Here is a 13,565-nt window from a genome sequence, read left to right on the forward strand (position 1 = left end):
CTTGCCTACTGTCATCAATTTAGTCTTTGAAAGGCTAATTCTCATACCATACTCATTGCTCCTATTTTCAAGTTGCAAGATATTAGACTGCAGGCTTTCGGCACAATCTGCCATTAAAACAAAGTCATCAGCATAGGGCAGACTGCTTACTACATTTCCACCTAACTGAATCCCTCCCTGCCACTTTATACCTTTCAGCAGATTATTTCTGTAAACTACGAACAACAAAGGTGAAAGATTACAGCCTTATCTAACTCCTGTAAGTATTCGGAACCAATAACTCATTCTACCATCAGTTCTCACTGCAGCCCAATTGTCAACATAAATGCCTTTGACTGATTTTAATAATCTACCCTTAATCCCATAGTCCCCCATATGAAATCTCTAAAATCACATTTATATTCTGATATATTCGTTTTGTAAGTTGTCAGAAATATTCAGCAAATGAAAATACTGTGCGAAGAATTCATAATTTTCCCTTCCATTGGAATCCTGGGTCTATCTCCTGCTCTTGTATGTATTTTCTATCTGGTGCTGTTTGGTGAGAATGATGAGTGTTTGTCGGTGAAATCAGTTTTACTCTAATGTGTTGAACAGTAGTGAAGACATTAGAAGGAATGGACTGCTGGTGACTCTAAATTTATGTAGAATGAATGTATATCAAAAAGGATGGTATTCACCTTAAAATTTATTATTCCAGCTGCATTTTGCAATGCTCACTTCAGCTTCCTGATGGCAGAAGTTGGATTGAAACTACGTGGTGCCTTAGTGAGCCTCATCTATAGGAAGACTCTGTTAGCCAGCAGTAAGGCCCTCAACACCTTCAAGTACGTGCTACTTTAATTATACATACAGTACCGTGCAAATTAATTATAACACGAAAATAACGTGCACAGTTCATGTTTTTTGTTGGATTTATTCATCTGTAAAATGTGGGTGGGAAAGGAGGACGTATTATCTACTAAGAATTATTAACCCTTTCCTGCCCGAAAGTGCCCTCCTGTTTTCTTTGCCGTCCAGTCCTAAGTGCCCGAAAGCACTTATAAACACTTCACTGCCAAAAAAAGTACAACACTATCGCATAGATCGCAGACGTGTGCAGATAATGCAGCCAGGCGCTAAGGACTGGAAGGCAAAGTGAACGGCGGGCGCTTTCAGGTACTAAGGGCAGGAAAGGGTTAATATTTCTTAGTAACTAATATATCCTCCTTTCCTGCCCACATTTTCACTCTGCTTATCCCCAGGTTTCAACCTATTATTTAGGAAAAATTGAAGCACAGCGCATTGTTTCAGAAAAAATTAAATATAATGAAAACTATTGATCACAATGTATTCAAATTTTCAATAATATTAGAGAGCATATCATCACATCTCTATTCATTGAGTCATAAGGTTGTTGGTTCAAACCTCCCCCATCTACTGGTGATACTTGACACAAAGGTGGGCTGCATTTATGTCACATTCACATGTTGTCTGAAACCCTATAAACCAATAACCACGGGATTTTGGAAGGGGAATGCCCATGTATATAAGGTTTTGTTTCCTCTAGGCAAGTGTCTTCTCATTTTGTATCTATTTTACCAGAATATGCCTGTTTGAATTCTTCAAATATATATATGCTATTGGCTATGTCACTGAATAGTTTGTCTCCTCATAACATTCGTAAAAACAAACTGTTTCTCGTAATACTCTCTCCAAATTATTTTTTGGTTCAACATCATCCATATAATCATTTGGAGTAACGAAACAAAATGTTTGTGTTACCTGAATTGCCGCAGCATCACCATCAGGCCTGATTTCTCAATATCCGTTTTCACTGTGACGCAAGTGCAATAACAGGTATAACTTGAAAACAATGTTCTCTTACCCATGGATAACTAATACAGATACCGAGCTTGAATTGTTATGGTTATTATTACTATTATTATTTTATTATCGTGATTATTATTATTATTATTATTATTATTATTATTATTATTATTATTATTATTATTATTATTATTATTATTGTTGTTGTTGTTGTTGTTGTTGTTGTTATATATGGCTGTGAAGTATTACATCATGTTAGTATTTGTATTATTATTATTATTATTATTATTATACAATCGTGTTGTTTGTGAGGTTATGTCATGAACCAGGCTGTACATAAATATTCATATGAGTTCAGTTAATGTAAATACCTGTAAATTAATATTATGTAATTTATTCTTACCTGTGTATATATAAATTGTAATCCATACTTGTGAAACACATTGTAACTTCCAGAATGGTATAGGCACGAGAACAAAGGAGAATATTCTGTACATTGTATTCTGTGTATTCATGCACTCTAGAATTTTCATGAAGATATTTTTTGTAATGTAGCTTGGAGGTTTGGAGATTATTGAAAGAGAATTATTGTGGCACATGGCTGACATGCCGAGCCAGGCAGTCTCCATGTTGAATTGATTGATAGTCATCTGTTTTCAACTGTTTCAGAGTGTAACCTCTGTGGTATTCGGTGTCAGTTGTCAACTGTTTAAAGATGGTTGCTTTGTTGATATCCTACAAGTGAAGTGTATTGTTTTTGTGATATGGTGATTAAGGTTAAATGTATATTAATTTATGAATATGTAAATAAAAGTTTTGTACCAACTGTCAGCATCGTGTGGATACGTTAACTGGCGACCGTGACAGGACTCGAACCTGCCGTCTATTGGACTCGAAAGTGAAGAACGACTGGAGGACCGTGGTGATGTTTAAACAGTTAATTTCCTTGGCTAAAAACATCGAGGCCCAGCTGGGAAAACTCAAGGAGAAAATCAGGGCCCAGTTCAAGATCGGAGTGACTTCAGAAGAGGGAGCCGATTACTCGATCACTGGACTTCGTGTGCAGAAGATGGAGGTACAACGCAGCCTGCAGTCATGTTTGACCTGCGAGGAAGTTGTGGGAGAGTTCGGCAGGTGCGACGGTGTCCACCAGCCGGGAACTGACTACCGAGTCCGGCTGTGGGAGGTTGCGCAGCGCACCGATGGAACGCCGCGGGTGTTTGACTCCAAGACTGAACAATCAGACAACACAACGGTGAATGGGCCATACCGGCATGCCAGTGGGACCCTCTCTACAAGATGAAGAACCAGTGGGGTCCGAACCGACAACCACCAAACGAGGGTGTCACTTGACAGAGAGGTACGAATGAGGGGAAAGCCAGTGGAGCTTCGAATGCCATGCAAGGTCCTGTGGATCAGCGTTACCAGGAACGAAGACACTTTCGACCAGACCCAGCGGACCCACCATGGGAAGGTGGTGATCCCCAATGGAACTACCGGGCTGTGAACTGTGGACTTCGACGGTGCCAACAGGAGGGCTCTGTGACTGAGGTAGTCTGTGTGTAGTTAAATAGTGAGGACCAAAAGAGTGCGATAAAGTATGGAAATTGTTTCAAGTTATAGGGGGGATATTGACGCAAGTGAGATAACAGGTGTAACTTGAAAACAATGTTCTCTTACCCATGGATAACTAATTCAGATATCGAGCTCAAATTCTTATGGTTGTTGTTGTTGTTGTTATTATTATTATTATTATTATTATTATTATTATAATTATTATTATTCTACGATTATTATTATTACTTGTATATATGGCTGTGAAGTGTTACATTTTACATCATGTTAGTTTTTGTATTATTATTAATATACGATCATGTTGTTTGTGAGGTTATGTCATGAGCCGTGCTGTACATAAATATTCATATGAGTTCAGTTAATGTAAATACCTGTAAATTAATATTATGTTATTTATTTTTACCTGTATATATATAAATTGTAATCCATAATTGTGAAACACACTGTAACTTCCAGAATGGTATAGGCACGAGAACAAAGGAGAACATTCTGTACATTGTATTCTGTGTATTCATGCACTCTAGAATTTTCATGAAGATATTTTTTGTAATGTAGCTTTCTAGAAGTATGGCCAGACACATATATAAGGGAACGATCTTGATAAGTTAGTTGGGGATAGTTGTGGTTTGGAGATTATTGGAAGAGAGTTATTGTGGCACGTGGCTGACATGCCGAGCCAGGTAGTCTCCATGTTGAATTGATCGGTAGTCATCTGTTTTCAACTGTGTTTCAAAGTGTAACCTCTGTGGTATTCGGTGTCAGTTGTCAACTGTTTAAAGATGGCAGCTTTGTTGATATCCTACAAGTGAAGTGTTTTTGTTTTGTGATACGGTGGTTAAGGTTATGTGTGTATTAATTTGTGAATATGTAAATAAAAGTATTGTGCAACTGACAGCATCTTGTGTGCATCTGTACGGATATGTTAACTTATCACTGTTATCACTTTACAATGGCGAAAAATGAAAGTATCCTCCTATTCAATACATCATATATTCCGTCATTAGACGGAGTAAACAAGTTCAGACATGTTTCGGCTCGTTTGAGCCATCTTCAGTGAAAAAATTAGGGGGGTTGGAATAATTTACATAATATGAGTTGAAAAAATGCTAAAAAACATAATGAAAGCGCAAATGAAAAAACAAACAAAAGAGAGCCTAGACGGAAACAAAATAGCACAAATATACAATATTTACATCAAAATGCAGAGCAAAAAACAACTTATTGCAACAAAATTCAGTGAAACTGGAGTTAATTTGAAATAATAATTGATACTAAAAAACTGCGTTAACCTAAGAAACAAGGGAATGAGAAAACAAATGATGCAGATGGAAATGAATAATGGTAGCACATGGTGAGGTTGTGGACCTCATAGTTTACAAATTATTAGTTTATAAAAACGACAAAACAGTTTGAAATCACTGTCAAAATCCTAGTGGAAACCCATCACATCAAAATGGTCAGGAGGAGAGCGGGAGCAAACATTTTGAGAGAAACCAAGCCTGAATTAACCTGCAGGCGAAAAGCCTGTGATAAGGAGAAAAAACACCTTAAATTTAAGGCTTCAGAAATAGCAGCATTCTTAATATCTTCTCAAACTAGCGGTCCCTTTCTTCATTATTGTTTCATAATGTTGGCTGGTGTTTTGCCTTATTGTAGAGGGGTCGGAAGGGCCGCATATAAAAAATATGAGAAGCTGTGTTAGGTAGAAGACAGATGCATAGTAAATTGTAGTAATCTAGTGGAAACCGTCAATGAAGTTCTAATCTGTAATGGAAAAAATGAGGTTGTATGAGCTTCTCATATTTTTTATATGCGGCCCTTCCGACCCCTCTACAATAAGGCAAAACACCAGCCAACATTATGAAACAATAATGAAGAAAGGGACCGCTAGTTTGAGAAGATATTAAGAATGCTGCTATTTCTGAAGCCTTAAATTTAAGGTGTTTTTTCTCCTTATCACAGGCTTTTCGCCTGCAGGTTAATTCAGGCTTGGTTTCTCTCAAAATGTTTGCTCCCGCTCTCCTCCTGACCATTTTGATGTGATGGGTTTCCACTAGGATTTTGACAGTGATTTCAAACTGTTTTGTCGTTTTTATAAACTAATAATTTGTAAACTATGAGGTCCACAACCTCACCATGTGCTACCATTATTCATTTCCATCTGCATCATTTGTTTTCTCATTCCCTTGTTTCTTAGGTTAACGCAGTTTTTTAGTATCAATTATTATTTCAAATTAACTCCAGTTTCACTGAATTTTGTTGCAATAAGTTGTTTTTTGCTCTGCATTTTGATGTAAATATTGTATATTTGTGCTATTTTGTTTCCGTCTAGGCTCTCTTTTGTTTGTTTTTTCATTTGCGCTTTCATTATGTTTTTTAGCATTTTTTCAACTCATATTATGTAAATTATTCCAACCCCCCTAATTTTTTCACTGAAGATGGCTCAAACGAGCCGAAACATGTCTGAACTTGTTTACTCCGTCTAATGACGGAATATATGATGTATTGAATAGGAGGATACTTTCATTTTTCGCCATTGTAAAGTGAAAACCGTCAATACGGAATGATTCTAATATCTTATCACTGTTATCACTAAAATTATCTTTGTTGATGTGTTATTCACTCACTAAACATTCACCTCCACCCCTACTCATAGTTTCTGTGTTGCTTTCTTTGCCTATATTCAGTTCAGTTTCGATATTCGCAGTAAAAAAATCCTGCCATGTTTATGAACGAAACAGCTGACCCGCGCTCGCAGGAGCTCAAGACCGTTGCCTAGGTAACATCAGGACAGATTATCGCTCTTCTTTTATTTCCTAAGCCTAATAGATTGTACTCTGTGTTCATAAATGTCTTATAGACACTTCACTGCTGAAAAAAGTACAAAACTATTGCATAGGTTGTAGATAATGCAGTTGGGCGCTTTCGGGCGCTAAGAACCGGAAAGCGAAATGAACAGGCGGGCGCTTTTGGGCACTAAAGGCGGGAAAGGGTTAATATTTCTTAGTAGCTAATATGTCCTTTCTATTTTATAAATTGCGTTTTGAGATCGATCTACAAGATTTGAGCACCTGTTTTTAGGTTCATCAATGTTAAGTTGAAGGTCTAATTGGTACTGGATAAAATCCATTTTGTGAATATTCATTGTTTGTTGTACATACTGGTTCTCAGAGAATCTTTAAGGAATTTATGAAGCCTAGAAATTAGATATATTATGAACCTTCATCAAGAAGAACATTGAACCTAAAATGAAAAAGAGGGAGTGAATGGAAGATGAGAAATGCATACCCCAACTGACGCTATGAGTGACGTTTTCACACCATTCATAACAGGGACTTGCTGCAAGATGTAACATCATCAAAGTTAAATAGTAAAAATTTCAAAATTACATTGAAATCTTGCTCCAGTTTACAGTACTTATTTCAGTGATTTTGTATAACACCATACCTTTTCAATTTGTCTGTATGTAAAGACTATTCCAGTCACTTACAGAGAACATCATTGGGCGAGTTGGCTGTGCAGTTAGGGGCACGCAGCTGTGAGCTTGCATCCAGGAGATAGTGGGTTCGAATCCCACTGTCGGCAGCCCTGAAGATGGTTTTACGTGCTTTCCCCTTTTCACACCAGGAAAATGCTGGGGCTGTACCTTAATTAAGGCCATGGCTGCTTTCTTCCCACTCCTAGCCCTTTCCTGTCCCATCGTCACCATAAGACCTGTCTGTGTCGGTGCTGTGTAAAACAAATTTTAAAACAACTAAGAACATTGGACTAGTTATAAATATTGAATTGTGTTGTTCTCCCTAGATTTTTGAGAGTTGCTATTCCAACTAGAAGTAAACACAGCTAGGTTGGAACTACAAATACAGAAGTTTGAATTCTGTTGTATCCCTACAGGTATTGTGCTTGTGTTATAGTCCATAGTGTTGAAACTCACTGTACATGGACTGGTTCACCAGCACCTTAAAATTCAAGAAGAAATGCAGTACTGTTAGGGCGCTGTTGTTGTTTAGTGGTGCAGGTAATTTAAGTGTATCTTACTGTATTTTAATAAAAATTCAAAATCAATCTTATCTCCAATACATTAAATCCATCATGTGCTGTAACTCGATTCTCAAAATTGCCATTGTCAAGGTCGGAATGAGGTGAGCAGAAAGAACGATAGTGGAGGAATCAAAATACTATAATCGCTTGTGTAGTTTTGTTCTGGAGCAGAGAGGAGGAGAACAGTGAGGAAGGATGTGTATATTAACAGTACAGTACAAAACAAAATTATTAGTTTCTCCTAGTGGTGGCCAGTACTGTCAGATACATTCAGCGATCCTCAGTCACTTTCATTGGACATGTTTCCTTCCTCACAGCGCAGTGCATTTGTGCACTTCTATTAAAATGTCCTTTTCACATAGCTAATAAATTAGTGCTGCTTTTTTATGTTGGCCATTAGACAAACCTGGGGACAAAATTTGACCATTTAATTTGTAATCTCTGATCGACAACCCACAGGATGTTGAATGTTCTAATAGACATCCTAAAATACTGCTGGAATGTATCTGGCTGTAAACACAGTTTCTCATGCATCATCATCATCATCATCATCATCATCATCATCATGAATTCCTTCCAGTAGGGTTGAATGATGTGCCTCCATTTATAATGGTCTTTGTATGTTTCTTCTCTCTCCAGGGCAAACTCTCTCTTGTACAGATGACTGAATTCCCAATTTTCTTGTCTATAGATATTTATAGGATGAACACTCCATGTTGTTGGATTCACAGTGACCCACTGTGGGTGGGGGACGCAGACGAAGACTACATCCACGGTATCCCCTACCTGCTGTAAGAAGCGACTAAAAGGGGCAAATAAGGGATGATGACATTAGAACCATGAGAATATTTGTGATTAGTACCATTACGTGCGGAACACCATGGTTCGATGTTACTTGTGACTAGCACCACCATGTGAGAAACCCCACGAGTCTGTTACCCGTGATTGGTACCACTGTAGGAGGAACACTCTGGTTCTGCTTTACCAGTGATTAGTACCATTATGAGGGGAAGGTGACCTGGATTTTGGACCCCTTTAGATAATAAGCATCATCCCAGTAATTAAGGCATTGTGAATTGGACCCACTGATTATTTTTGTTTCACAATTTTGTTTATCATCATTCATTTTGGTAGTCAGTGGATACATTTTTAATTTTCATTTCATTGCACCTTATACCATTAGGGGCCAATGGCCTAGCTGTCAGGCCCCTTTAAACAACAATCATAATCATCTCCACCACCATCACCACATTCACAGCACCTGTAACACAAGCGATATCCTGAGGGGAAAAGACTGACAGCCAATACAGTCTGGAGCCTTGAGCGACTTTTGCATTCAGTTGGGGCACTTAGAAGAAGGAAACTTTCTGTTAGAGATATGGTACTCTTATAATGTCTGAAGATGAATGATTAGGTTTACGTAGATACCATCTGGAAGGTCCACCATCAGCCTGTCTTCTGTTATGCGAGTATTAAATTTTACCTGCTCCATCTGTAATTACATCCAAAGCTTCACTATCTGATATTGTTGCCTGGAGGAATGTTCTGTCATTGGATATTACACATAATGGGGATTGATGCAGCCTTTTTATCAATAGTCCTGTATTCCAACAAATCACTGAATGAACTTCACTCCTTTGGTAGGAACGTCTGGTGGGTATGATCAGTTTCATCCAGTACTGATTGTTGATGGCAATGTCACATTAGATATGAATGATTACTCATTTGTCAGTCATTTACAGAGTGTTTTGCACAGAATTGAGGCTTTGGGTATTTAGATATTAGTTTAATGTCTTGATTTTTTGAGGATTCATTTTTATCAGTAGGTGTTGGATGGAGTATCTGTCTCCTAATCCAATTCAGGATATGAATGCAGGTGCTCTGTCGTACATTTTGGCAATATGAAAACATAAAAACTGAAATCAGGCACTCATGTTTTATCCCAACACCCTGAATTTCCAATTATGATTGCTTTGATATTTCACTGCTCAGTCTTTCTTTACAGATGGCTGTTCTTCCAGAGCTTCTTTATAGGCAACATTAGATATCTTACTCTGAGGGAGGCATGGATGTAGAGTGAGACAGTCAATCTGACCCTGGAGCTGGCCATGGGAGCAGTACCGTTCTCCGAGGTCTAACGTGGAAGTAGAAAGGGTCTGCTCTTGTGAATTGTTAGTAGTCATAGAAGCGTATAGTGCCTGGGGACTGGAGATGTTTGAACTGGAAAGGTACTTGCTTGGTATGAGGGGATATGAGCTATGTGATGCAAAAATAAAACCTCCACCAGATTGCTTAGCTTGTCACAACCGTACATGATAAACTCGAAGATCAGAATGACTCGAGCAGCATTCAGGCCAACACAAAGACGCATCTGCTGATCCCCGGCTATATTTGGGCTTGGCTAGGCCATCATTACATTATTCATTGTATGAAAGAAGGGTCATGAGATAAATGATGGGAAATAACATTTGCTGTATCCTTAGTAATGCACATTATTTCAATTATATTAAGGGATATATTAGCAACATTTTTGTTCTCTTTGTGTTCAGACGTGACTCTCACCCACCTTCCTTTGAACAGGAATTGCAAAATGGGTAGTTAAAGATCCTAATCACTCGTACCCTTAACTTCAGTACTAAATTTCATGAATTCCCACCAGTAGTTTTCCCATGTTGCCATAACAGACAAGAATTAGACTTAACCTGACAATGACTATTCAAAATACCTGTTCAAAATAAAAACCAAATATCAGATTAATGTTCATGAAGTACTGACAGCAAGACGATGTTGATTTTTTAAATATTCTTGGTGTTCTGTGAACTGTTACCTGTTACAAATGGCTGCTTAGTTGATGAGACACTTGCCTGATATACTGCACGATTAAATCACTACACTGTCAGTTGTTATTTATGAATGCTTTAATGCAAAGTATCCGTATCATTAGACTTATTGGCTCATTAAAGAACACTTTTCAGGGCAAATTTCTTACCAATCCATTATCTCTTAACACTTTCCACTCGTATATCGAATGTGTTCCGACATATATTTATTCAATTTATAATTCAAAGGTGGGGATATTCCACCTGATCAATACAGTCATTTTAAAGTTCAATTATATCTTATATTGAAACACTAGGACTAGTTTTGGCCCTTTGACTGGGTCATCCTCAGCTAGGTACAATCCATGCATAATCTTAAATACTAAATAGCCCTCTTCAATAATTAAAAGATTGTATCACTGTTGTTTCTGTCCTTAAAATGTCCAGTTAGTTAGGAGATTAAAACTTCTTGTGCTCCAGATAATGTTCCTTCACAAATTATGAGCATGCTCATATTATTTAAGAAATGTTAAATGTTGCTGTGCTGTAGAACTGGCTTTGGAAGGTGTTGTTACTGCGGTATATCACAAAAGTTGATCTGATGGAACACCCTTAGTTGTTATGGTGATAAGTGGTAAAATTAAGAGATGTTGTAGATTAAGGAATTGCCAATACTTATAGCTATTTCAAGTCTGGGATGAGATAAGTTGGTGGATGTTCCTTTGGTTCTATGTGAGCCTGTTCTCATCGACTGTGTTGACGGTGCACTTACAAATTTATCATTTAAGTTTTTGGTCAGTTTTAGCCAGGAGAATAGAGAGCATTATACCCATTCTGTACGAGTAGAGTTGTGTAACCAGACAAACCTATTCAAGTGCAAAGGGTTAAATTCCTAGTGTATATGTGTTTGGTACCACATTGTCTGAAATTAGATACCTAGTTAACAATCTTCTTCTGTTTCAGTACCGGGGAGATCGTCAATTTTATGAGCACAGATACAGACAGAATAGTGAATTCTTGTCCCAGTTTTCATGCATTTTGGAGTATTCCATTTCAGGTAAGTTTGTTTAATGTTTGTCATTGAGTAATGTTTTGAGTGGGGAAATAATGGGGTTATCAGCCCTGTTGTTTGCTCTGTCAAAATATTTCAGTATAGCTGGATATTACTACCAGGCATAACTTTTTTAATACAATCTTAAGATTAATAATACCAATATAGTTGGTCCATTATTGGACATTATAAATTATCCAGCTAAAAGCATTCCTGGGTGCCCGCGTTTCGCCCCAGTGTGCTAAGTTGGGCTCATCAGTTAGTAAATAGCACACCTACCAAGACGCATGGCTAGTGCATACCGTGGAGGCCACTGCGTAAGCTACTTGGAGCCACCAGCAGTGCCAATGCACTATGAAAGACTTTGTCTCATTTTCAAAAATTGTTATATCGAGCTCGATAGCTGCAGTCGCTTAAGTGCGGCCAGTATCCAGTAATCGGGAGATAGTGGGTTCGAGCCCCACTGTCGGCAGCCCTGAAGATTGTTTTCCGTGGTTTCCCGTTTTCATAACAGGCAAATGCTGGGGCTGTACCTTAATTAAGGCCACGGCCGCTTCCTTCCAATTCCTAGGCCTTTCCTATCCCATCGTCGCCATAATACATATGTGTCGGTGCTACATAAAGCAAATAGCAAAAAAATAAAAAAATAAAATTGGTATTATAAATTTACTCATTCGGAACAAATATCTCGGGTTCATTATGGGTATCAACATCTTTATCAATCTTAAGATTTACGAGGGCAAGACAATAAGTATCTGCAATTTTGCTCTAATTGTCTTTAGGTTGGCTCTATGGTGTTGTGTGCTCACCAGCTGCTAGATGGCACCGTTATCTACGTCTGTAGTAGGTTTCAGCATTATCAGATCAGTACAGCTTACGTGTCATTGTGTACGGTTGGATAAGGTAGTGGTGTTCTGATTGAATTCTTTTCATGTTTTGAGCCTCATGGTGCTGCCTTTTACCGCATTGATCTGTACATAGGCTGTCACCCAGGTGGCAGATTTCCTATCAGTTTTTTACCTAGTCTTTATAGTGTCAGTTTTAACAATATCTTCATGTGCCGTCCTGACAACGTCCAACTGCATTTCAGCATGATTTTAACAACCATTACAGGAACGTTTCATTTTATTAATGTTGGTTGATGTGGAAACACCATCTAGCAGTTCTGTCAGCTGGTGGTTATTTACAGTGGCGTCCAGTGGCTTGCATACAGCTGATACTACTCGAGTAGATTTGGTGATTGATGATCTGACTACAGAATCAATATTTACCAGTTCCTGTTTTGCAATTGAAATTGTAATGATTAGCAGTGATAGAACTAACAGTTCTATGAATATTAATGCAAGAAAGAGTTTGGACAATGAGCATACTCCAGATACTAAGAATTTAGAGCCTAATTTATTTTTCAAATTTTACTCATAGTTCACCCCAGATTTTAATGTCAATTATACTGTATGTTTGTACACTTGTTTGGTTATTAGATGTATTACAATAAGGCCAAGGCCAAAACTAGTCCCTAGTTTAGTAATGTAATTCAAAAATATTGCATATTATAGTATCGAACAGGTGGACCATTGTGACATTAATTTAATAATTATTATTGTACCTAGTCTTTTCTTAAATAATTTCAAAGAAACATCTCCTTCAGTAAATTATTCCAATCCCTAATTCCGCTTCCTATAAATGAATGCCTGCCCCAATTACAGTAGTCCTCTTGAATTCCAACTTTATCTTCATATTATGGAGTTTAAAAATTCCACTCCAACTTATTCGTCTACTAATGCATTTCATGCCATCTTCCCACCGACAGCTCAGAACAACTGCTCAGATGAGCAGCTCGTCTCCTTACTCCCATTCCAAAGATCTAACATTTTCTTAAGACTACTCATTTGTCTGAAATTGTCCTGAACATATTGTGTTGCTTTGTTTCCTTTGGAACCTCTCTAGTTCTCAAATCAAGTAATCCTGGTGAGGGTCCCATACACTAATTGGAGTCTTGCCAGTGACTTATACATCCTTTCTAGGCAAAGTATTGCTCACTAAACACTGTTTAACATTTGTAAAATCTTCAAGCTGATTTCTAGAACACTGTTTTATATTATTGTCTGTATTCATAACCTTGTAGAGGTCAGAGAGTAAAAGTGGCTTGTACAGACTTGTGAATAGGCAATCTGCAAAACATACTCCACGAGTGTAGATGCAACAGAAAAATACATCTAGTAGCATTGTTCTTTAATTATTACTTTACTAAGTAAGTTGACCGTGCAGTT

At 37.7% G+C, this 13,565-nt stretch overlaps 1 protein-coding gene across 1 annotated transcript in view; it reads left to right on the forward strand.

Annotated features, from left to right (window-relative positions):
- The window catches only part of LOC136881318 (ATP-binding cassette sub-family C member 10), a 146,842-nt gene that overhangs the window by 21,515 nt on the left and 111,762 nt on the right, over positions 1-13,565 (forward strand). Inside the window, exons 4-5 of the mRNA XM_067154131.2 lie at positions 701-827; positions 11,208-11,301. Of these exons, the coding sequence (XP_067010232.2) occupies positions 701-827; positions 11,208-11,301 (221 nt within the window). The remainder of the gene's footprint in view (positions 1-700; positions 828-11,207; positions 11,302-13,565) is intronic.

Source organism: Anabrus simplex, chromosome 9 (assembly GCF_040414725.1).
Source record: "Anabrus simplex isolate iqAnaSimp1 chromosome 9, ASM4041472v1, whole genome shotgun sequence".
Lineage (NCBI taxonomy): Eukaryota > Metazoa > Arthropoda > Insecta > Orthoptera > Tettigoniidae > Anabrus > Anabrus simplex.